At 39.4% G+C, this 26,525-nt stretch overlaps 4 protein-coding genes across 4 annotated transcripts; 3 read left to right on the top strand and 1 right to left on the bottom strand.

Annotated features, from left to right (window-relative positions):
• The first annotated feature begins 1,180 nt into the window (after nucleotides 1–1,180).
• Nucleotides 1,181–2,254, top strand: LOC145941454 (uncharacterized). Its single transcript, XM_083047567.1, has one exon. The coding sequence runs from the start codon at nucleotides 1,181–1,183 to the stop codon at nucleotides 2,252–2,254; it is 1,074 nt and encodes a 357-aa protein (XP_082903693.1).
• Nucleotides 2,255–2,486: 232 nt separating this feature from the next.
• LOC145941455 (uncharacterized) lies at nucleotides 2,487–5,263 on the top strand. Its single transcript, XM_083047568.1, has 2 exons — nucleotides 2,487–4,506; nucleotides 4,572–5,263. Exons 1-2 carry the CDS (start codon nucleotides 2,487–2,489, stop codon nucleotides 5,261–5,263), a joined length of 2,712 nt encoding a protein of 903 aa, XP_082903694.1.
• A 2,574-nt stretch (nucleotides 5,264–7,837) lies between these two features.
• Nucleotides 7,838–8,556, bottom strand: LOC145941456 (uncharacterized). The gene is made up of 2 exons (XM_083047569.1): nucleotides 8,380–8,556; nucleotides 7,838–8,128 (listed from the first exon to the last, which is right to left on the bottom strand). Exons 1-2 carry the CDS (start codon nucleotides 8,554–8,556, stop codon nucleotides 7,838–7,840), a joined length of 468 nt encoding a protein of 155 aa, XP_082903695.1.
• A 4,522-nt stretch (nucleotides 8,557–13,078) lies between these two features.
• LOC145941457 (uncharacterized) lies at nucleotides 13,079–14,732 on the top strand. Its single transcript, XM_083047570.1, has 6 exons — nucleotides 13,079–13,126; nucleotides 13,255–13,393; nucleotides 13,471–13,686; nucleotides 13,760–13,928; nucleotides 14,028–14,116; nucleotides 14,314–14,732. The coding sequence occupies exons 1-6, from the start codon at nucleotides 13,079–13,081 to the stop codon at nucleotides 14,565–14,567; spliced, it is 915 nt and encodes a 304-aa protein (XP_082903696.1). The 3' UTR covers nucleotides 14,568–14,732.
• Nucleotides 14,733–26,525: the final 11,793 nt, after the last annotated feature.

Consider the following 26,525-nt stretch of genomic DNA (forward strand, 5'->3'; position numbering starts at 1 on the left):
TTACTTAGTGCTTGTTAAAGAGATTGCCTTTTTTGTGTTGTGACCCCACCTCACGTTCACCCTCGCGTTAGATTCGCGTCTCACGAAACATTCTGGTCCTTCGAGCCGGATAAGCTTGATCCGGTGCAACATAAGTGCAGTGAGAGAGTGAACAGGAGTTCTCAACGCGCATCATGAGCATGGACATGGAGTGTCTCATCCTCGCTCAAGACAATCTTCAAATTCGGATGGCGAACACAATGGAGAACCTCAATAAGCTGGGGAAGGCAAACATCACGGTCGAGGCCATTGACACGCGCCTCCACCGGTTGGAAAGGGTCTGGGAGAAGTTCGAAAATCAACATGACGAATTGCGCGCCAACTTCTGGAAGGACTTGAAGACCCACGCCTACGTCACAGGAGACTTCAGCGGACTCGAAGAGACATTCCTCACCCAGAAGACGAAATTAATGAGCTTGAGGAACACATTACCGAAGCAAGGTGCAAGCGGAGGTGCCACGAGCATCGAACCATCGTCCTCTCGACAACGCTTCACTCTCCCGCGCATACAGCTGCCGCATTTTTCCGGCAAGTACGCCGACTGGCCGCCGTTCCGCGACCTTTTCCAATCGGTCGTCGGGGCGGACGCCATCATATCTGACGTGGAGAAGCTTCACTACCTGAAGGCATCCTTGAAGGGGGAAGCGGAATTGCTCGTTCGAAACCTGCCAGCAGTTTCGGAGAATTACCGACGGGCATGGAATCTGCTCGTCGAGCACTACGAGAATAAGAGACTTCTCGTCCGCTCGTATTTCTCGACCTTCACAGCGCTCCCCAAAATGAAGAGCGAGTCGCTGAGCGATTTGAAGCGCATTCTACAATGCGTGGTCTCCACCGTCGGCGCTCTCGAGAGCATCGAATGGCCGGTCTCGAGCTGCGAGGACCTATTCGTCCATCTGATAGTGGAACTCCTCGACGCGCGGTCACCATCGGAGGAACCTCGGAGCCGGCATCATACGCCGAAATCAAGGAGTTTCTGGAGAGACGATTGCAGACTCTTGAGGCACTCCAGCCCCAGAAATTGGAGGCGGCGTCGAACAAATCCGGGGACCACGGTGCGCGACCCGCACGATCTCATCACGCTCAGAAACAAGAAGTGAAGCGGGGGCGCTGCTCACTATGCAAGAAAGACCACTTCGTGATGCTCTGCGATGGCTACCAGGAGAAGACGGCGGAGGAGAGGAAGAAACACGTCGAGGCAAATCAACTGTGCCTCAACTGTCTTGGCAAACATCAGGTGCGTGAATGCCTATCGAAAAAGAATTGTTCAGCGTGTCGAGGCAGACATCACACATCGCTGCACGATGCCTGTCGCGAGACCACCTCGACCTCGCACGTGGCCCAACAGCCGTGTCTAGGGCGGGGAGCAGTCCTTCTTGCCACCGCGCGCGTTCGAGTCGCCGACAAGTTCGGAGGACTGCATGCAGCTAGGGCATTGATCGACCAGGGATCGGAGGCATCGATGATCTTGGAAGCTTTGACACAGCGATTACGATTGCCGCGCGGCTCAGCCGCGGTTACCGTCTTCGGCGTCGGCGGAACGCAAACCGGCACCGCCCACGGACGAGTGTCTCTTCGGGTCCTGCCTCGCGCCGCCGGATCGCCAATGACCATATCGGCGCTGATCCTGCCGCGTCTCACGGTTTACACCGGAGTGACGACCGTGAGGAGGGAATCTTGGCAGCACCTACACGGACTCGAGCTGGCCGACCCCGACTTCCAGGCCACCGATCCGGTGGACATCCTACTCGGCGCGGACGTGTACGCCGCAATCCTTGACTCCGGCGTCGTCAAGGGAGGTCCGCGAGAACCCGTTGCACAACGTACGTCCCTGGGGTGGATTCTTTCGGACACGATCGAAGAGTCAGCCGACAGGGCCGAGGCTCACAGCCACTCGTGCGTCGTCGACGAGACCTTGGTGAGCATGGTGAAGAGGTTGTGGGAACAGGAGGAAGTGTCGCGCGACTCGTTGCCTCCGACGCTGGAAGAGCAAGAGTGTGAAGAGTGGTTCGCGCGAACGCATTCTCGAGACGAACACGGACGGTATGTGGTGCGACTCCCGCTAACCGATGACACGACGGATTTCGCCGGGACGCGAATCGCCGCGATGCGATTACTCTCGGGCATGGAGGGCCGGTTCGCGCGGGACTCGGTTACACGAGCTTTATCGCGACTTCATGCGATTACGAGAAACTCGACCACATGTCGCCGATAGACTCCCGCGAAGCAGCAACCGACGCGCGCGTGTGTTATTTGCTTCACCACGGGGTCTTGAAGAACGCCGACGGAAGTGTCAAACTGCGCGTAGTTTTCAACGGCTCGTCAGCCTTGCCGTCCGGTGTCGCGCTCAACAACAAACTCCGCGCGGGACCAAATCTACTGCCGTCGCTGCCTGACATCTTGACCCGCTGGCGCCGACACAGGTACGCGATTGCAACATTGAGAAGATGTACAGACAGATTCTCGTACATCCGGCAGATCGCGACCTGCAACGAATCGTGTGGCGACGTGACGCGACGGAATCGATTGAAGAATATCGACTGAATACTGTGACGTACGGGTTAGCTTGCGCGCCGTTCCTCGCCATCCGCTCGGTGCGTCAACTCGCCACGGACGAAGAAGCTCGATACCTCCTGGGATCGGCTGTACTGCTCCGCGACGTCTACGTTGACGACATCCTGACCGGAGCCGCCTCACTGTCGGAAACGCACGAAATCCAGCGGCAGTTGCTTCAGATTTGCAGGGCGGGCGGGTTTCCGCTGAAGAAATGGTCCGCAACCGATCCGGAACTTCTCAAGGACATTCCCGAGCCGGACCAAATGCGCGCCGATCTCCGGGCCTGGGAATCGCATGAGAGCCATTCCATGCTCGGCCTACGCTGGCATCCGGGCATCGACAGCTTCTCCTTTGCGATACACGAGATCAAGCCTCAACCAACCACGAAGAGGTCCGTCCTTTCCATCACCGCGCAACTGTTCGATCCGTTGGGATGGCTCGCGCCGGTGGTCGTTAGAGCGAAAATTCTGATCCAGTCGGTCTGGCTACAAGGCCTCGACTGGGACACTCCGCTGGCACCAAAGGACGCCGAGTTTTGGGCGGCGTTCAAGACGGATCTCCCGAGTCTCGCCCGCATACGAGTTCCGCGTTGGCTCGATCATCGACCAGGGGACACCATCGAATTCCACGGCTTCGCAGACGCTTCAGAGCGAGCCTTCGCCGCCGTGCTGTATCTACGAGCCGTTGGCCGTGACGGAACGGTCAGAGTCTCTCTGGTGGCCGCCAAAACCAAGGTCGCACCTGTGAAGCAGGTGTCGTTGCCCAGGCTCGAGCTCTGCGCAGCCACCTTGTTAGCGACACTCGTCTCACATCACCGGACCGTCGTAGAGCTGCCAGTCACGGATACGCACCTATGGTCCGACTCCACGGTGACCTTGTCCTGGATACAAGGACATCCGGCTCGCTGGAAAACGTACGTGGCCAACCGCGTCGCCGAGATCCAGCGCGTCGCACCTGAGGCGCACTGGCACCACACACCCGGAGGAGACAACCCAGCTGGTTGCGCATCTCGAGGACTCTCTCCCAGGGAACTAGTGGAACACGAGCTGTGGTGGCTGGGGCCGCCATGGCTGACGACATCGACAAGTCCATGGCCCGCCGGTCCGGCCTTGGAGGCTACGTCGGAGCCGCTGGAGCAACGCACGAGCAGCCACGCAGCATCTCGACAATGCCCGGACGAACCAACCATGCTGACGAGATATTCCTCATTGCTCCGCCTGGTGCGCATTTCGGCATGGTGTCGACGCTGGCTGAAACCACGGCAGACGCGAGGCTCCATACTGTCCGTAGACGAATTTCAAGACGCCGAGGACGCATGGATCCGCATCTCTCAGGCGCGGGGATACCCAGCAGAACTCGTCGCCTTGTCAGGCGATAAAGGACTGTCAAGAAGGAGCCCGATCCTCAAACTGAGCCCCTTCACCGACGGCAAGGGCATCCTACGGATTGGAGGTCGGTTACGGAACGCCTCTCTCCCGTACGACGAGAAGCACCTCATTATCCTGCCAAGCGAAGGTCATCTGACGAGGCTCTTCGTCGAAGCAAGCCATCGACGAACACTGCACGGTGGTGTGCAGGCGATACTCGGCCTACTTCGTCACCGCTTCTGGATTCCACGCGGAAGAACATGCGTCAAGGAGGTCATCCATCGCTGCGTGACCTGCCTGCGATGGCGGGCGGCAGCGACTCAGCCATTGATGGGCGATCTCCCTCGACCTCGCGTGACCCCGTCGAGACCATTCCAGCACACTGGGGTCGATTATGCCGGCCCGATATTTCTGAGGACAACCAAGGGTCGAGGGCACAAAAGTACCAAGGCGTTCATCGCAGTATTTGTCTGCATGAGCACCAAAGCCGTACACTTGGACGTGGCGTCCGATTACACGGCCGACGCCTTCATTGCAGCGCTACGCCATTTCATCGCCCGCCGAGGGCTTTGCGAGTACTGTACAGCGATTGCGGAACAAATTTTGTAGGAGCCGACCGGCAGCTTCGAGCCCTCTTCGCCGCCAGCAGCAAGGAAGGTCGACGCATCGCCGATGAGCTGTCCCAAGACCGCATACGATGGCGATTCAACCCCCCGGCAGCCCCGCACTTCGGAGGGTTGTGGGAAGCGGCCGTCAAGGCGCTCAAGCGGCACCTCCGTCGGGTGATCGGCGACGCAACCCTGACATTCGAGGAGATGTCCACGCTTCTCACTCAAGTGGAGGCGTGCCTCAATTCGCGACCGCTCGAGGCACTGTCCGAGGACCCTGACGACGTCGCCGCCCTGACGCCGGGGCATTTTCTGATCGGCACTGCCCTCAACGCCGTGCCCGATCCGTCGCTCACGACAGTTCCGGAGAATCGACTTTCGCGATGGCAGCTGGTGCAACGGATGAAGCAGCACTTCTGGGATCGGTGGTCGCGAGAATATTTGCACACGCTGAACCACCGCCCGAAGTGGTGGAAGTCCGACACCGCCGTCAGAATCGGCCGCTTGTGCATCCTTCGCAACGAGGCTTCGCCACCGAACAAGTGGCCGTTGGCGCGCATCATCGACACGCATCCCGGAGAAGACGGCCACGTTCGAGTCGTGACCTTGCGAACCGCGTCGTCAACGTTGACACGACCCGTGAACCGCCTCATCCTCCTACCGATGCAGAGCGACCCCGAGGCAGCCACGTAGCGAGACGCGACCCGCAACGCAATCGCGCCCCAATCCGCGCAATTCCGTACCTAGGTTATCCGCCACTCTCTTCGTCGTTGCCAACCTCGATGCCTTGCTCAAATTGCATCTCGTTTCACATTTAAATTCATTTTCAGTCATTTCCCGTTCTCGCTACATTGCAATCGTAATTTTTATTTTTTTTCTTTTTTCTCGCTTTTCGAGTTTCGTTTGAATTGTTCCAAACAAGGCGGGCGGAATGTTCGAGCGCGATCATGATTTAATTAAAAATGTAATCTTCCATACTGTCATCGGTCGAAACAGTGTCACCTTTGCCGTCACGCGAGTGACATAGTTTGTTACAACAATATTGTTGCTCCCAATGACATCGTTTGTCATGAGCAATAGAGACGCGCCAATAAATTATAACACTCGAAATTAAAGGTGACAACACGAGCCAAACAGCTGATAGTTTGTAAACACAACGCGCGCGGACTCGAGATCCCGGGCCGACCACCGCCGACGGCGTTTTTTTTTCTGTGTTTTCGCGAGCAGCTGACGGTTAAAAATATTGACATTGAATTGACATGAATTCGCGACGAAGGACGCTTTGCGCACACGCAAAAGAATATAATAAAACGCTTAAATAAAGCGCCCGTCAAACTTTACAGCAGATCGTCTCTTGCCTTCTCACGTTTAAGCATCGAGTCGCACTCCGTGTAATTAGCCGCTGTAATTCTGTCGCTCGCAGAACGCGCCGCCCGAACAATCGAACGCTTTCGTTCGAAGTCGCTCGCTTCGATACTCGCGTTGCCGCAAAGTTCGGAAACGGACAAAATTGTATTGATTCTTCTTTTTTTTCTTGTGTTTTTTTTTCCTAATAAAGTCGTTACTTAGTGCTTGTTAAAGAGATTGCCTTTTTTTGTGTTGTGACCCCACCTCACGTTCACCCTCGCGTTAGATTCGCGTCTCACGAAACACTCTGGGATTACAGATTTTTTTACTTGGTTAAGATTATATATTTGGTTAATAATGTCTAAATCTATATATTGTTTAAATTTACAAACTAATAAAAATATAAATATTTTTGGTTGTTATGTTATTATGACTGAATGACACAATTTCTAATATTTATACTTTATTATGTTTTGTTATTTTTTATTGTGCGTTACATTTAATATATATTCCTAATTTTTATTCTTTATAGTATATTTAATATTTATTTTTATTCTTAATATTTTCTTCATTGTGGTCGCAGAGTCTTTTATTATATCTTTATCTTATAAATTCGTTAAATTTCTTATATTTCTTTTATTTCTTGTGTTTATTTATATACTTATTATATATACATATATTTTTTTTTATAAACCATATATCACGCCATGAGCGACAACAAACTCTAAAAACGTATACGTTTCTCTTGAAAAGTATGATATGACCCATTCGTTGCATTGCGAATGAAAAATTGCGTATACGTTTCAGTTGCGAATCAAGAATTGCCGTCAAGAATAACGTTCTAGGGATTTTCAGGTGCGATTATTCGCGATGGGCTTCTGCACCAGAGAGAAACCTGAGAGCGGCCACCGTGGTTCGGTGGACGCGTGTACTGATGCGCCCCCTGAGAAAGTGGACATGAACTACGTCGTTACGCTCGGTAAAAAAACGTAGAAATGGTTCGAATCTGTGATATGGTTCATATCCGAACTACTCGGATAAGAACCGAGTTGAGAACTAAACAGATGAGTCAGACAAGGACCAACAATCCATCGCTCTGGCTTTGTCTCACCAACGATGAGCGTCTCGTGGACTCGTGCGGCGGCAGGCACGAGATTTCTTCTTTCGCGAGTAGCGTTCCACGTAATTCGAGAAGGACAAAATTTTATGACGTTAAACTTAGGGCAATATATAAAAAATTTAATATATTAAATATAAGGTGTAAAATCAGATTATAAGTTAAATAAAAATTATATTCAGTTTCCTGAGTAAAGAGTTTTTTGAAAGCGTAAATTTAAAAAATTGTTGAATTAAATTTGTTTTACATGAATAAATATTCTAATTTGCATAAATAATAAAAAAAAAGTGCGAGTAACGGGAATCGAACCCGACTCACAATCAGTAACGTGATAACCACGGACTTAAGTGAACGTACTACGAGTCGGGTTCAATTCCCGTCACTCGCACTTTTTTTTATTATTTATGCAAATTAGAATATTTATTCGTCAAAACAAAATTAATTCAACAATTTTTTTAATTTGCGCTTTCAAAAAACTATTTTTTTAATTTACTCAGGAAACTGGATATAATTTTTATTCAACTTATAACCTGATTTTACACGTTATATTTAATACTAGCTGGCGTTTGTTCCTCGCGCGCTTCGCGCGCTCGACACGCATTTATTAATTTTGTTTCGCATTTAATTTTTTTTTAATCATTAAAAACTTCTATAAAAACAACATTCCGAATTTTATTGCTCTCATAAAGAATAAGTATTGTTTGGTCTTTTGCCGAACCAATCCGTGAGAGTCCCACATATAATTGGTCGTAAGAAAAGACTTCGCTTCGAAGATCCACGCCAACCACTTTGAAGGTTTGCCCTTAGGACTTATTAATCGTCATGGCGAAACACATTAAAACAGGAAACTGGAACCTTTTAAACTCAAATGGCAAATTTGTAGGAACCATGGGTATCTTTGGGATTAATGCTATTTCACCAACTGCAGGTCCTGTCAGAATAATTGCCTCTATGATGTAAGGCATGAGACGCTTAACTTGCAGTCTCGTGCCGTTGCAAAGCCAAGGTGGTTTAAGATTCCGAATCAGCATTATCGGAGTCCTAACTTTTAATCTCAGTTCATGTGGAGACAATCCTTGATTACTGAACAATTTCTTTAAAATTTTTAAATTTCATAAAAAATGAATTCTTTCACCGATCATCGCCAAACTCAATACCAACCATTCTTAAATGACAGTATATTTATATAAAAAATTTATCCAGATATCTTAAAATTTACGAAAATTAGAGCAACCACAGATATTTTTCATAAAATTTAAAATTTAATAAAAATCTAATTCTTTCATCAATCTTCATCAAATTCAATACCAATCATCCTTAAAATTTTTTTTTAATCATTAAAAACCTCTGTAAAAACAACATTGCGAGTTTTATTGCTCTCATCAAGAATGAGTATTGTTTGGCCCTTTGCCGAACCAATCCGTGAGAATCCCACATATAATTGGCCGTGAGAAAAGACTTCGCTTCGAAGATCTACGCCAACCACTTTGAAGGTTTGCCCTTGTGACTTATTAATCGTCATTGCGAAACACATTCTTACAGGAAACTGCAGCCTTTTAAACGCAAATGACAAATTTGTAGGAACCCATGCTCACTGATTAACAATCATAAATTATATTAATATGTAATATAAATATCTATATATATAAACTAAAAAAATGTATCGTTTTGGTCAAAGGAGCGGACAGTTGCCGCTGCAACTCTTATACTTCCGTCTTCAATAAATCATTTTCGGCAAATTCTTCGCTACTTATGTCATTCTACAAAAAATATCTATCTATATAGACACACACACACACACACACACACACACACACACACACACACACACACACACACACACACACACACACACACACACACACACACACACACACACACACACACACACACACACACACACACACACACACACACACACACACACACACACACACACACACACACACACTCTCTCTCTCTCTCTCTCTCTCTCTCTCTCTCTCTCTCTCTCTCTCTCTCTCTCTTTCTCTCTCTAGATTATATATAGATTTATATTATTGTTATAAATATTTTTTTATTTTTTTTTAATTAATAATTTTCAAACATAATTATAATTTATGAATTGTTTTTAATAAATTTTATGTATATAAAATAATTTTATGTATATATAATTTTATGTATATATTTTTTTATAAATACATATATATCAAATTTTATTTATTTATATTTTTTTTAATCTTCTTATCATTCTTCTTATCATCATTTTCATTCTCTTTTCTCTTCTTATTTTCTTTCTTCAATTCATTCATAAATTCTTCTTTCTTATCTTTTTTTTTATTCTTCTCTTCTTCTTCATATTCTATCAATGCATTTATCAATAACTCATCGAGTCCATCTTCCAACACTGAAATTTTTAAATTATATATATAGATTAAGTCATATAATTATATATTAATAATAATTACTTTAATTAGAAAAATTAATTTAAAATTTAAAAAATATTTTAGAACATTTTTTAAATATAAACGATCAAAAAATATTAATTAATAAATATTTTGTTTTTATTTACCGTTTTTAAATTCTTCTATTTCTCTGTGTTCAGAAATTTCGTCTATGTTGCCACTCTCACTCTGAATATTCATTTCATCTATTATTAAACTTGATCTTTTATTTCCATTTATTTCATTCATTATAATATTTTCTTCAACCATGATGACATTTATCATTTGAAACCAGCAATTTATGAATATAGTCATTTATTAAATAAAACATAAAAAAATTAAAACTCATTTCACCTCTAAAGGGTGATTTGAAAATTAAAACTCATATCACCTCTTAAAATTATAACACTACCTTACTGATATAGAAATCTAAATGAAATAGATTGTTAAATAAGCAATGTGCAAGTTTCTAATTTGCACAATTTTTTAATATAAAATAACATTTAAAAAAAAATACATTCACACATTTTTTCGGAAATGGTGACAATAGTGGTTTTTTGATACTAATTTCGAAAAAATCGGTCAATAAATATGTGAGTGCATGGGTGGGTGCGTGGATGGGTGGGTGGAGGTGTAAAGCTTAAAAAAACCATATAATAGTCATCCCCTAAAAATTTGTAAAATTTTATTCTCAATTTCAATAGAATCTTTATTTAGAACCATCCTTTAAGGATGGTTGATATTGAGTTTGGCGATGATCGTTGAAAAGATTCATTTTTTATGAAAATTGTTTTGATGTATTTCCACGTTTTTTTAAAAATGTACGTATGTGTGTGTGTGTGGGTTTTGATGTATTTCCACGGTTTTTAAAAATGTCCATGTGTGTGTGTGTGTGCGCGTGTGCATGTGTGGCGTGTGTGTATGTGTGTGCGTGTGCGTGTGTGGCGTGTGTATGTGTGTGCGTGTGCGTGTGTGGCGTGTGTATGTGTGTGCGTGTGCGTGTGTGGGGGGGAGGTTGAAATTTGAATGGTTGAATGTGAGTGTATTATTAAAAAAAACCACATAGTAGCCATCCCCGAAAAATTTACAAAATTTTGGTACCAATTTCAAGAAAATCGATCCAGTAGTTTTCAAGTTAATAACGTTCAAACATACACCACCCGTAAGAATTAGTAACATATTTTTACATATAAATAATAATTTATTTATTTATCTATACTAATCTATACTAATATATAAAATAAATGATGAAATCAAGAGCATAAAAACAAATTGACAAAAACATAAATTTTTTTAAATTACATTGTTTTAAAATACGTTTTAAATCACATTTTCTTTTTCTTGTTCTTATGCTTGTTATTATTAATACGTTTACTAACAAATTATCAAACCCATCTTCCAGCACTGAAATTTTTTAATTATAAATTAGATTTGGTTATTAATAATATGAAAAATAAAAAGAATTAATAAAATAAATTGTGAATTAAATAAATTTTTTAAAACATTATTAGATTATTTTTAAGTAATTGATTTTTTTTTATTTACCATTTTAAAACTCTTCGATTTCCCTTAATCGATCTATTTCATTCTGGTTGATATTTTCACTACTTCCATCAATCGGTCCATTTATTTCATTGATCACAACACTTTTTATTTCTTGTCCATCCATTTAATTTATTATAATATTTTCTATTTCTTTCGATCTATTCATGATGATGACGTGATTTAATGTGAAATCAGCAACTTATTTATATAATCATTTATGAAAGAACCACATAACGCTCTGTTATTACAGACCACAGGTTGAATAATCATGAATTTGATTAGGACGCAAATGGCAAATTTGTAGGAACCATGGGTATCCTTGGAATTAATGCTATTTCACCAGCTGCAAGTCCTATCAGAATGATTGCCTCTATGATATAAGGCATGAGACGCTTAACTTGCAGTCTCGTGCCATTGCAAAGCCAAGGTGGTTTAAGATTCCGAATCAGCATTACATACTTAAAAAAGTGAGTGCGTAGGTGGGTGCGTGGGTGGGGATGTAAAACTTAAAATGTAAAATTAAAAAAAGATCACATAGTAGCCATCTCCGCAAAACTTACAAAATTTTAGTACCAATTTCGAGAAAATCGGTCGATAAATATATGAGTGGGTGGGTGGGTGGATGGGTGCGTGGATAGGCATGTAAAACTTAAAAAAACCATCATTGTCGCCATCCCCGAAAAATTTTCAAAAGTTTGATATCAATTTCAAAAAAATCGGTCAATAAATATGTAAGTGCGTAGGTGGATGCGTAGGTGGAAATGTAAAATTTAAAAAAACCACATAGTAGCCATTCCCGAAAAATTTGCAAAATTTTGGTACCAATTTCGAGAAAATCGGTCAATTAATATGTGAATGCGTGAGTGGATGCGTGGGTGGGAGTGTAAAACTTAAAAAAAACTACCATCGTCGGTATCCCCGAAAAATTTGCAAAACTTTGGTACCAATTTCGAAAAAATTGGTCAATAAATGTGTAAATGCGTGGGTGGATGCGTAGGTGAGGGTATAAAATGTACCCTATAGCACTCCTGAGATTTCAACGAATATATTGGTGCAGATTTTATCAAAATCGGTCCAGTAGTTTTTAAGTTAATAACGTACAAACATACACCACCCGTAAGAATTTTATATATTAGTATAGATAAAATGAAACAAATAATAAAACGCTTTATTGAAAGTGCAAATTAAAAAAATTGTTGAATTAATTTTGTTTTGACGAATAAATATTCTAATTTGCATAAATAATAAAAAAAAGTGCGAGTGACGGGAATTGAACCGCACGAGTCCACGAGACGCTCATCGTTGGTGAGACAAAGCCAGAGCGATGGATTGTTGATCCTTGTCTGACTCATCTGTTTAGTTCTCAACTCGGTTCTTATCCGAGTAGTTCGGATATGAACCATATCACGGATTCGAACCATTTCTACGTTTTTTACCGAGCGTAACGACGTAGTTCATGTCCACTTTCTCAGGGGGCGCATCAGTACACGCGTCCACCGAACCGCGGTGGCCGCTCTCAGGTTTCTCTCTGGTACGTGTAGTGAGAAGGCGACGCGATAGCCAATCAGATTTCCGCCGCGCGTCAAAGTTGGATTCGATCCAACTTTTATTAGCCTTCTTATCACGCGTACGCGTCAACGCGTCCTGTGTGCAGAAGCCCAATGTGCAACTTGCGTATACGCAACTATTTCAAGAATAGGGCCCCTGATCGATTCCGTTCAAAAATATTTATTAAACATAATTGTTATCTGCTAACTTGACGTTTGACACTGACGAGGTACTATTAAAGACCGATGATCTTACGGGAGTTAGTGTGACTGGAAAAAGAGCGCTGTGTACTAGCGCCCTCTCAGTAATATTGCGGCCGGAGTGAGAAATAGTATCTAAATCTAATTGTAAAGGCACAATTTCACGCAGCGAGTAAAAGCTGGCGTTTTACCCCCTCTCCATCAATTTTCGCCAGATAGCGAATTTAGCGAATAAACGCTCAAAGTTCGACACAGTCCAACTTTTAGCGAATTGAAGCAACGCTGAAATTTAAATTATTTTAATTAAAAGTGTATAAAAGGAGAAATTATGACTAAAGGGTTTAATCAATTGACAGCACCCGAAAATATAAACGAAGTTAGTATATATTATATACATACAGTAAACATACTTATAGGTTAGACTGCTCTTTGTTTCTTATTTATTTATGTTAGATAGATTAATTTTGTTATATTGTGTTAATAATTGTGTTTCTTATATTTTAGGAAATTCTGTCGCCCTTGTACACCTGTGGTGTGTGCGAAACTATTTGTACTAAAGAAGAAATATATTATCATTCATCTTGTTTGGAGGGATATGAAAAATGCTTTATAGATGAGAATTTATATTTTTATCCTCAAACCGGTGAACATTAGTAACATTTTCATTATTATATATTTTATAAGTAACATTACAAGTAACATGAATATTTTAATGTGTAGAAGACGGACATATAATACGCAAAAGTTTAATAGACGGTGAGGAGGCGATCGTAACAGATACCATCCATTGGCGAAATAGTAAAATTTTGGAAGAGGAACAGCTCATCGAAGAAATACATAAACGTCCCCCGCTGTGGAATTTCAAGCTTCCTCTTAGTGAACGAACTATGCAAGCCAAAAAAAAGCTGTGGGAAGAGATAAAAACAGCAATGAACAGTAATATTCTATACTCATAATTGGGATAAGATTAAGTAGAGAGCCATTAAACATATTTTTGTATTTTTTATAGATACAATAGACATTGCGACTATGAAGAAAAAATGGAAGTCATTGTGCGATACTTATAGGATGTATAAAAATAAGCAGCAGAAACCAAGCGGTTCAGCAGGGATCTCACAAAAGAAATGGGTGCACTTCGAACGAATGAAGTTTCTTAGCGATATGCAGCTCGAAACCGAGTACGTATTTATGAAATAACGAGCGTACAAACATATCTTAATGCAGTAGTACATATTTGTTTATATTCATTGCATGTAAAATTAAACTGTATATTACAGAACTGTAACCAATATCGCGACATTTCTCAGCGAAGAATCTAATGATACTATGACTTTTGATGAACACAGCAGTAGTGGTCGTGGATCACGTATGTTAATTTATTAATTATTTTCTTATGAAAAGTATTGAAGGGAAATAAAAAATTAAAATTAATATTTGTGAAATTTTATTTTTTAATGAAATTTAAAAATTTTTATCTTTTGTTTTCAATTTTTCGCTATTCTATTTAATCTACAAATGTAATTAAAATAAAAGTAAAAAAATACAATCTCTAAATGATTGTAGGTAATAACAAACGTAGCTGCAGTAGCATAGATAGCGAAGATGGTTCCAATTTTGACCGATTAGTTGATGCTATAAATCAACCGATTAGCATACCACCGTTTGTGCCTCCTATGCCACCACCCTCTGACAAAGCAGCTTTGTATGGTAACCTTGTTGCTGCTCAATTACGAGAAATCAATCCTCAGGTTATGGATGACATAATGCTGCAAGTGATGCAATTGCTTAATAATGCTAAGAAAAAAAATCCTTATTAAATCACCGCCGTTTATTTCCTCTACCGACTGACAAAGCAGCTTTATTTAGTTTTACAAGTATTAAATAAGTATTAAATAAAGAATAAAGTTTATAATATATAAGTTTATAATATATGGAAACTTTTTATATTTTTTATAGAAAAAGGTTTTTGTAATAAAAAATTATTTGTAATAAAAAAATGTTTATATTTATTAGTATTTTATCTATTATATAATATTATACAAATTACATTATAAAAATAATTTTATAAATTTTATTTAGTTCTATTATGTTGCCACGGTACTGTTCCTTCGTTATTAAAATAATGGCAAAATTTATTTCGAATTTCTATATTTTCTTTTGAACTCGTGTTTGATCCGCAGTTTGAGATTTCTCTGAAAGCACATCCATCTTCCGTGATAGTTTGCCAAGACCCTGGTTGAAAGCTATTTGGATAATCATCGACATCGACCACAGATGGAGAAACATACATGTTTATATCATTGTCCTGTCGACGAAGCCAATTATGGAGACAAACAGTTGCCTGAACCATTAGCTTTGCATTTTCAGGACTGGCGATAATTGGTTTTCTATATATTCTCCATTGACTGGCGATTATACCGAATGTGTTTTCTATTATTCGTCTTGCACGACTTAAACGATAATTGTATATATCTTGTTCTGGTGTAAGTCTACCTCTTCCCGGATACGGACGAAGTAAGTATGATTTTAAAGGAAAGGCTTCGTCTCCTACAAGACAATATGGTAAAATAGGTCCCCCTTCCTTAATCGCTGCTGGCTGTGGGATATTCATTCGACCTTCATCGAACGCTTTTCCTATAGCACTGTCCTTAAAAATACCGCCATCACTTCTTCGGCCATAAGCCCCAATATCCACAAATCGAATAATGTAATTTGCGTCGCAGATGGCCATGAGTACTATACTGTGACTATTTTTATAATTAAAAAACGCTGATCCAGCATTATTGGGACACTAAAAATAGAAGGATTATTTTTAATTGTACTTCTTTTTAAGTTATATTATACACTAACAATGAATTTACACACTTGAATAATAACGTGCTTGCCATTTATGGCTCCAATACAGTGAATAAAATTCCATTTTTCATTGAAATCATTGGCGATATCTAACCAGTCTTTTTCTTCAAGCTGGCTTGAAAGAACCAAAGGGCACAAATAATCCCAAATTGCTTTGCACGTTTCATGTATTATAGTACTCACTGTTGTCACTCCCACAAGATATTGATAAGACATTGATGTCATCGAATCTCCGGAAGTAAGATATCTACAATATTTTATATTATAATAATATTTACATATATGCATTAAGTAAAAATTTATAACATTAGGTTTGTTCGTGTCACATGCTCCAATATACTTCTACTCCAATGTGCTCTAATACGTTTATTACAAACAAACCTATTGTTTCATACATGCACTAAAAAAATACTAAGTTAAAAAATTTAATTTGGTTGAGCTAAACAAACCTCAAGGTTAATGCCAATCGTTCTGGTGGTGACATAGATTGTCGAATAAAGTCCTGCTTCTGCAATTTATATCCGATTATTCCTAATAATTCCTCCAATTGAGTTGCAGTCATTCGGAAGTAATTGTGAAATCGTATGTCCTCCAATATCAATTTCGGAAACGATGCAAAGAAGAAACTGTGTTCATTACGATTTTTAAAAATCGGAGCTACCCAAAACCTTTTCTTCTTATATTTATTTATTTTTTTTTTAACAAACCCATCGCAGCAACTGCAGCAGCTATACGTCGTCTTCTAATTTGAGCTATAACCGCCACTGTATGTCTATAATATTTTACGTACTCGATGTATTGATTATAATATTCCAACTCCATTTTTATACTTGTTGCGGTTATGTTAGGTAATGTACTTAGCAATCGTCGCTTTTTAACGCTGCTTTGCGTTGTGATGGAAATGGGGGTAAAACGCCACCATTCGCTCCATGAAAAGGATAGAGGCGATAGCGAACAGCTTTTTAACGCTGCTTTGCGTGGCGGTGGAGTGGGGGTAAAACGCCAGCTTTTACTCGCTGCGTGAAATTGTGCCTTGAGAGATGATAAAATAATACATGTATACAGTAACACGAGAAATGCAATTTAAAAAAAAATCATTTTAGAGTATATATATGTATATACGAGTATATACGAAATATTTATATATATATATATATAATTATTTAAATATATCGCACATGTATATATTTCGAAATGACGATGTTTCTTTTCAAATAATAAAAACATTTATTCACAGTATTTTTTAAAAAGAAAAATTTAGCTCTTAAGGGGATCCCTCGCGACTGTTTTTTTACCGACGAAGCACTATTTTCGTACTTCTAGTCTCTCGTCGCATTGATTTCACAGAATTAAAAATGCTTCTCTACGATTGCAATACATAGATCAATGATCCCAGCGAACTTCGATTTCATATGAAAAATGAGAAATAATTACGAAATTACAGTTTTTGTTACCTCCTTTTATCTCGATATGACGTCTCGAGCTGTCAACTCGTCATAAGGGGTTAGTCTACCCTGGAATTTTCAAAAAATCGATTTTTTTTTATTGGCTTAAAAAATCCTTTGAACCCTCTAGAATAAGGGTTTTAGTTAGTTAGATTTATTTCGAGCTTTTACCCAAGCGCTCCGGAGTGCTCCGAAACGCCTACCTGCGGCAAATCGGCAATTTCGGTTGCTGACAAGCGGTCGTTCGAGACCTCCGAAGAAGGACGAATTGAGAGAAGAACAGCACGATCGGCTCTCGAAAATGATTTTCACGAGCAGGAAGGTTCATTGTATGACGCAGGAATGGCTGATTAACGATAAGACGCTTAAAATGCAATTTTTCACTCAAAAAACTAGTGCCGAAACTTTAAATTTTTCTCGAAACTATGTTTTTCAAAACGGTGTACACGATATTTCGAGTTCTAATCGATGAATCGACTTGAAATTTTGCACACATATTCTATGGAATAGTAGTTTCGGAATGACGGACGATTTTATCATTATAATATTTTGTTCAATAATTATTAATAATAATAACATGTAATTTGGGTCCAAAAATGCAGTGAAAAATTCAGGAATTTTTTTCTTGACGCCAAAAACGAGGAGAGACAAAAAGTTCCGTCATTCCGAAGACAATACAATATAGTTAATGACCATATTTTATTTTTTTGTTTCAGACCACCCACATTTCAGAAACCATGTACACCGTCTGACCACCTCTAAAAAGCATAGTTGCGCGCGAAGAAGTGCCTCATCGCCATTTTGAAATTTTTTTAAACCAAAAAATTTTTACATGTTCTTGAAACCCTAATAAAGATAATGAAAAAAAAATCATTCATGTATCACCGATATTTTGTCTGAAATTAATTCCTGAAAATTCGCCTGTTTTTTTTGCTCTCCAGGGTAGACTAACCCCTAATACGTTCTTTGTATAATAAATGTACATTTCGTATGAATGAAAAGGCAAGTTCCCTGAGATTGAGATGCACGAAAGAAAGCACTGTTACCCTCTCAATCTGAATTAGAAGTCTAATATAGAAGTATAACTTGGACTACGATTCGTACGTATGTGTGCGTGCGTTGTAGATGTAGTGGAGCAAAAAAACAGCAGTTATTATTTCTCAAATATTCAGATAGAGGGCGTTGTAAATTTTCATAGAATGGTTATATAAATTTATTTTATACAATATTGCTTTTGAATGTTCATGTAGAAATTCTTTCAGTATTTTTCTCTATCTTCTATTTTGATCTAACAATAATGTAAAATTACGAAAATCATATAAATTGTGAAAATCATATATTGTGAAAATTGTAATATATTAGTAATCTCAGAAAAGTAAATTCTAGCGTTATAAAATACACGCATACAGATTTGCCAACGTAAATGAAAAGTTATTTTCAATTTCTTTTGTATAAATGTAATATAAAATATTGTCATTGAAAATTTAGTTTACTTTGTTATCCGCACAAACTTTTATAATTCTCAAAAATTGCGGTGTAAATTGTGTATAATATATACATATAAAATCTTCTCTTTCCTAATATATATACATATATACATATTATATGTGTATTTAGTGAAATGCGAATATATACAGGGTGATTCAAAACAACCTGATGTCTTTGAAATGTCATATTCTTGAACGTATTCTGAGACGATTTTTCCTTTTGCAAAATTTTGTCCGAAGCTTAGTTTTTGAGTTATAATTGAAAAAAGGTAGCGAATTACGAGTCCGATACAACGGACAGGCAAGGACGGCGCAACGCGTCGCGAGACTAATATGGCCTCACACTTCCCTAGACAGTCAATATTATTGACACAAAATATTTGATATTGATTTTTTGAAGTTTATTGAATTATTATTGCAGTTTCTAAACAATATTTTACAATATTATTCATTATCTAGGAGAGCTATAACGTAACGCTTGAGACTAAAATATTCAAATGCGAATTTTACATTAAGTGGAAAATAAATTAGAAATAGACGAATGAAAAACGAAGTAGTAATCGTAATTTGATTAAATATTCTTCTTTAAAAAAATGAACGCATTTGTACAATTTACACCCTAATTTTTGAGAATTATAAAAATTTGTGCGCATAATAAAGTAAACTTTCAATGACAATATTTATATTACATTTATGCAAAAGAAATTGAAAATAACTTTTCGTTTACATTGGCAAATCTGTATGCGTGTATTTTATAACGCTAAATATAATTATTTACTTTTCTGAAATTACTAATATTATACAATTTTCACAATATATGATTTTCACAATTTATATGATTTTTGTAATTTTACATTATTGTTAGATCAAAATAGAAGATAGAGGAAAATACTGAAAGAGTTTCTACATAAACATTCAAAAGAAATATTGCACAATTATATGCACAATTACATCGCAAGTTCTGATTATAAAAATTTCTAACTGCTGTGTTTTTCTTTCTAACAAATTATACGTTTATATAGACTTCTAACGCATACACGCACACACACACACACTTTTATATATATGAATATGTACACGCACCGGCAGAAATGGTGTCCGGCGTTAAATGTGTGCGAATATGTGTATGACTTTCGGCTGTCATACACGTATTCGCACACATCTAACGCCGGGCACCATTCCTGCCGCTGCGTGTACATACCTATATATATATATATATATATATATATATATATATATATATATTGTTACGTCTGCGGAACCGATTCCGCGAGAGATCGCTAACACCGCAACGCGTAACGCCGTTCAACCGCGTGAAAAATGAATTAACTCTCGTACGAAAGAAAGGATCTTTAATATGGCGAGCCAATACACGAGGACAATCAAATATAAAAGGAATTGCATGTAATATGCGAATATTCTCGAATACGTCTGTACTTGACAGCCGCGGTACTCAGACTCTCCGACGACAGCTGTTGATCAACATCCCTTAGCGACGCCTTGACAACATGATGTTCCTTGATCTCACAGAAGATTCGATGTTAGACAGATTCAGGGACGTAACGCAATACGGACGTAACACGGACGTAACACTTGCTCCCCTCTTCAAGATTGTTGAAATGAAGATTCCCAGGATTGGAAAGTCGTTTGAACCCAGGAAGGTGTGCAGTTCGATTACCTAGAACAGCAGTTCAGGGAGAACATGGAGACACATCGGGAACTGAAAAGCGATGTGGACCCAACGTCCTTCTAAAAAGGACTTCTCAAGCCCCTGCCTCGGCATTTGCCCAAGCCCCCAGGAAAAACCACGGATCAAAACAACCGCGGGGTGAAGCAGTCTTCGTCCCTTTAATTGATATTCTCCGTCTGTTCTTTCCTTTTTGTTTTTAACATCGTCTTCATTTACTCTCTGCAACGTTGCCAGGTGGAAGATGGAACTTCTCTGCGTCATTGCCAGATGGAAGATGAAACTTCCCTGAAAAATAACTCACGGCAGGAAATTTGAAGAATGTTAGACCCTTAAACTAAATTATATTAGTAATCTATCGTGGGCTCCGATTCCTAATTCAATCTTCTATTATAAAAAGGAGCTAATCTATCGGAATGTACAATTTTACATTTGTGCCTATTCGATTTCCTAATTCCAAAAACTACATCACTAAGCTTTTTGATTATTTTATAGGGCCCCTCCCAATTACTTTGTAATTTAGGAGATCTACCTCCTACTCTACGAGGATTATAAAACCAAACCTCCTGATCAACATCAAAATTAATTTTCCTAATTCTACGATCATACCGTATTTTGGAACGAAGAGATTGTAGATTCAAACGTTGACTAGCACCTCTATGAATATTGTCTAACTTTTTTCTCAACCTCTGCATATATTCTTCAGAAGAACTATTCTCTTCATCTACTGGAGGACTTCCTCGTAATAAATCCAAAGGTAGTCTCAGATCTCATGCGAAATATAACTCAGCAGGGGAAGCACCTGTAGCTTCATGTTTCGAAGAACGATAGGCCAATAAATACATGGAAATCCAATTATCCCAGTCCTTCTGATCCTGTGAAACAAACTTAGCCAAATAATTTAGAATTGTTTGATGATGACGTTCCACTTGTCCATCCGACTGTGGATGTAAAGCAGTCGTTCTTGTCTTCTTAATCCCTAAAAGACGCGCCATCTCCTGAAAGATTTTAGATTCAAAACATTTTCCTTGATCAGTATGAACCTCTAACGGAACTCCATGTCGAGAAACAAATTGTTTTACGAATATATCGGCTACCGTTCTTGCTTTGAAATTTTTTAACGGAAAAGCTTCAACCCAATTGGTGAAACAATCTATTAACACCAATAAATATCGATTTCTAGCTGTGGTAGTTGGAAGAGGGCCAAGTATATCCATTTGTACCCTTTCGAATGGAAAACCAGCATTAAAAACTTGAAGAGGAGACTTCCCTTTTTCCAACGGACCTCTCCTTGCTACGCAAATCTTACAGGATCGGCACCAATCTTCTACGTCATTCTTGCAAGTAGCCCAATAAAAACGTTTTCGGATTTTTTCCAGCGTCTTATTTATTCCAAAATGGCCACCAGATGCAGAATCATGTGCCTTCTCCATTACTTGACTGATAAAATCCTTAGGAACGATAATCTGAAAAATTTCTGATTTAAGATTAGGAGATTCCCATTTTTTATACAAGACTCCATCCCTAACAATTAAAGCATCTCAGTAGGACCAATAAATTTTCGCAGAAACATCTCTATTAATCTCCTGCAAACAAGGACGTTCATTTATTTCTTTCCCTTGTAAGAACATTGAAATAATGGAATCTTCCATTTGTCTATTTCGCCATTCTTCTAAACTATTGTCTGCAAGAATTATTCGAGCAACAGAATTTTCTTTCAATTCCACTTTTGCACAATAACCACAACCGAGTTTTGAACAAGGGCGTCTTGACAATCCATCAGCATTTTAATGTAGTCGTCCTTTCCGATGACTTATTTCAAACTCGTATTGTTGTAACCTTTCTAGCCATCGAGCTAATTGGCCTTCCAAATCTTTAAAAGATAAGAGCCATTTTAAAGAAATATGATCTGTTCGAATTTGAAATTTTCTCCCATATAAATAATGGTGAAATGATTTCAAAGATGCTACAATTGCCAATAATTCCCGACGTGTGATGCAATAATTCCTTTCTGCTTTGCTCAAAACTCTACTAAAATATGCGATGACCTTCTCCGAACCATCTTGAATTTGAGACAAAACCGCTCCTATCCCATGATTCGAAGCATCCGTATCTAAAACAAATTGTCCTTGTTCCTTCGGAAAAGATAGAATTGGCGAAGAAATTAGTTTCTGTTGCAATTCTTCAAATGCCTCTTGACAAGATAAAGTCCACTCAAATTTTACATGATGTTCTGTGAGTGTGAATAAAGGTTTCACTATTAAGGAAAAGCCTTTAATAAATTTTCTATAATAGGAACAGAATCCCAGAAAACTTCGAAGTTGTTTTCTATTCTGAGGGACAGGCCAATTTCTAACAGCAGAAATCTTCTCAGGATCCGTAGTAATTCCTTGTTCAGAGACAACGTGACCAAGATATTTTACTTCTTTTCGAAAGAGCGAACACTTTTTAGGGTTTATTTTCAAATTCGCTAAGCGTAAGTGAAGAAAGACTTTTCTCAGGTTTCCTATCATTTCCTCGAATGTCTTGCTAAAAACAATGACATCATCAAGATATACCAAACAGATTCTCGATAAAATTCCCTGAAGAACTTTCTCCATTAATCGCTCAAAGGTAGCTGGGGCATTGCAAAGTTCAAATGGCATGACGTTAAACTGCCACAATCCATTTCCTACAGAGAAAGCTGTCTTCTCTTTATCTTTGGAGCTAAGCTTTACCTGCCAATACCTGCTCTTCAAATCCAGAGGAAAACCAGGAATTTCCGGATAACTGATCTAAAATATCTTCAATTCGTGGCAGAGAATAAGAGTCTTTTATCGTCACCGAATTAAGTTTCCTATAGTCCACACAAAATCTAAGCGAGCCATCCTTCTTCTTCACCAATACAACAGGGGATACCCATGGACTTCGAGATTATTCGATTACTCCCTGTGACTTCATCTCTTTAATGATTTGATCCACCTCTTTTCTAAGATGTATCGGAACTCTTCGTGGAGCTTGTTTAATCGGCTTAGAATCTGTAACTTGGATATCATGTTCTAAAACTCCACAATTTCCTGCAACTAAATTTTCAGAAAAGACATCCTGAAATTCTATTAAGAAATTAGCAAAAATATCTTTTTGAGTGGAAACCAAATTCTTGGAATTTTCTTCGAAAAATGACTCAAGAAAATTAGGCACTTTCTCCTTAACAATTCGCGAACAAGAAAATTCATCTCTATTATCCTTTTCGAAATTTCCAAATTGAGATTCAAAAATTCTTTCCAAATTTACCTTTTCAAGAAAGTCTATTCCCAAAATACAATCATCGGAAATATTTGCAACTAAAACTGAAATTTCTACTTCATGTTTTCCTATTTCAATTAAAACGTTTACTTTATATTCTATCTTTTAATTGTTTCTCCCGTAGGATATCTCAAACAAGAATTCTCTATCTCGAAATGTTCTTTCGGCCCTTTAACAAATTTCTCACTAAGAATCGAAACATCGGAGCCCGTATCAATTCTAAATCGACAAATTCCTCCATCTAAATTTCCCTTATAATAGAAATTATTCTTAACTCTACTTATTCTAGAGCATCGTATAATATCTGGGGCATTCACACAATTAGTCAAACCTGCCCCGCGAAGTTCGACTAATCCTTGTTTCCCGAAAGCGATGGACATTCGGAACGGAAGTGACCCCCCGCGCCGCATTGCCAACATTCTTTTTTAGCCTTCGAACCGTTTTTATGGAAATATTTATTTTTATTCTCAAATTTCTTTTTATCGATTTCTTTCTCTTTTATTTCATTTTCCTCGCTCTTTTGTTTATTCCCGTGTTTATTAAATTTATTGAATTTATTATATTTTTCGAAATTTTCGTTTTGATAATTTTTATTTTTTTGAAAACTGTTTTCTTGAATGACTTTTACTGCCATTGCTCTTTCTATGGCAGATTTTAAAGAAGAAATGCTCTCTAATTGTGAAGTTCTTTTTAAAAAGCCATCAGATAATGCGGCTATGAATTGCGCACAAGCGAATTTATCCCTTACCTCGTGGGAACATTCTGGGTATGCTAAACGCGAGAGTCTCTCTAAATCAGAACCGAGAGAAGCTAGATTTTCCGAACTCTTTTGTCTTCGATTCGTAAATTGAGTATAATATGTTTGAGCCAAATGCCCTTCTCCAAAACGTAACTCTAATTTTGATTTTAAATCCGTGAATTCTAAATTTTCGATTTCGAAAATTCCGTCTAAAACGGTTCGCGCCTTTCCTCTTAAACAAGCTGCTAGAGCTAATGTTTTTTGGCAGGAATTCCACCCGTTAGCCCGCGCTATAAGATCGAATTGGGCAAGAAATTCGCGCAAGGGAACACTTCCGTCAAAATTCTCCGGTTTGAGCTTATACCCGAGCTCAATATTATTACGCGCGGAATTTTCGGCTATTCTAACTCTATGTTGGAGAGGACTTACAAGGGGAGGCTACGACGTGATACCAATCGATTTGAACGAAACTCGTTGTAGCGATAGGTATTGATGTCGAGTAATATTGGGTAAAAGGATAAGATGCGATTCTCAAGCGTTTGCGAGAAAACCTAAAATGAAAATTTTGAGCGCGTTATAAGCAAATGGAATAGAACGTTTTTTCGAAGAGCGCGTGGTCCAGCGGCTAAGTACCAGACACGTAACGTCAACGTTGCGGGTTCAAATCTTTTTAAGTTTTTTTTTTTTTTTTTTTTTTTTAATAATAAAATGCTATTATGACACACAATAAATGTACATTACATAAGTTAATACGCTTAATGGATTAATACGTCTATTTATTTTATTTTACAAAAATGAATCTTTTTATTCTACAATAAAAATTACTTAAAAATTATCGCACACGTTCCTCCACCATCTACTTTCTATTCTTGCTGGCAGTAAAATGAACCAAATCTTCTTCGTCACTGTGTAACGGAATTTCCCCTTCCCTTTTTATTCTTTGTTCTCTAGCCTGCCGACCCTTTTCCTTTCTACTTGCTTCGGGGGTATAACAATAAAAACGTTCAACAAAGGAGACATAAGGAGACACGTTAAACGTTATTTAAAAACAAACAATAAGTTATTGTTCCAAAACATGTTTTACATTTATTTATATTGTGTATGGTAATTTTTCTACCGTAGCAATTCCACAAGTACAGTATCGAGAAAGAACGTAAATAAAAAGATTCATTTTTGTAAAATAAAATAAATAGACGTATTAATCCATTAAGCGTATTAACTTATGTAATGTACATTTATTGTGTGTCATAATAGCATTTTATTATTAAAAAAAAAAAAAAAAAAAAAAAAAAAACTTAAAAAGATTTGAACCCGCAACGTTGACGTTACGTGTCTGGTACTTAGCCGCTGGACCACGCGCTCTTCGAAAAAACGTTCTATTTCATTTGCTTATAACACGCTCAAAATTTTCATTTTAGGTTTTCTCGCAAACGCTTGAGAATCGCATCTTATCCTTTTACCCAATATTACTCGACATCAATACCTATCGCTACAACGAGTTTCGTTCAAATCGATTGGTATCACGTCGTAGCCTCCCCTTGTTAGCTGGTTTTCTGCTGGATTTTCTCCTCGCTCTTGCTCTCGCACGAAGAATCTCTCCTCTATGCGACGCAACTCCTCGTCTCGCTGTTGCAACATTGTCTCGAAGCGAGCCTGCTGCTGGAGGCGCTTCTCTCGCAGTTGTCTAATCTCCTCTAATGCCGCTTGCAATACATCCGCATGCTCCGGAGCCTCTCCGCTGGTTGTTGCTCGAAGCGGAGCCTGAGATCGGGTGATCCTCGGAGAATGAACCAAGGACATGATGTTCTGCTCGTTGTTTCACACTCGCACAAAAAATCCGTTCACAACACAACTCGTCGCCCGTACGATCCCGGACGAGCCCCCAAAATGTTACGTCTGCGGAACCGATTCCGCGAGAGATCGCTAAGACCGCAACGCGTAACGCCGTTCAACCGCGTGAAAAATGAATTAATTCTCGTACGAAAGAAAGGACCTTTAATATGGCGAGCCAATACACGAGGACAATCAAATATAAAAGGAATTGCATGTAATATGCGAATATTCTCGAATACGTCTGTACTTGACAGCCGCGGTACTCAGACTCTCCGACGACAGCTGTTGATCAACATCCATTAGCGACGCCTTGACAACGCGATGTTCCTTGATCTCACAGAAGACTCGATGTTCATAGACAGATTCAGGGACGTAACGCAATACGGACGTAACACGGACGTAACAATATACAGGGTGTCTCAGACCACCCGTATCACCCTATT

This window comes from Prenolepis imparis, unplaced genomic scaffold (genome assembly GCF_030444845.1).
Source record: "Prenolepis imparis isolate NDT839.2.m4 unplaced genomic scaffold, iyPreImpa1.0 SCAF_10, whole genome shotgun sequence".
Lineage (NCBI taxonomy): Eukaryota > Metazoa > Arthropoda > Insecta > Hymenoptera > Formicidae > Prenolepis > Prenolepis imparis.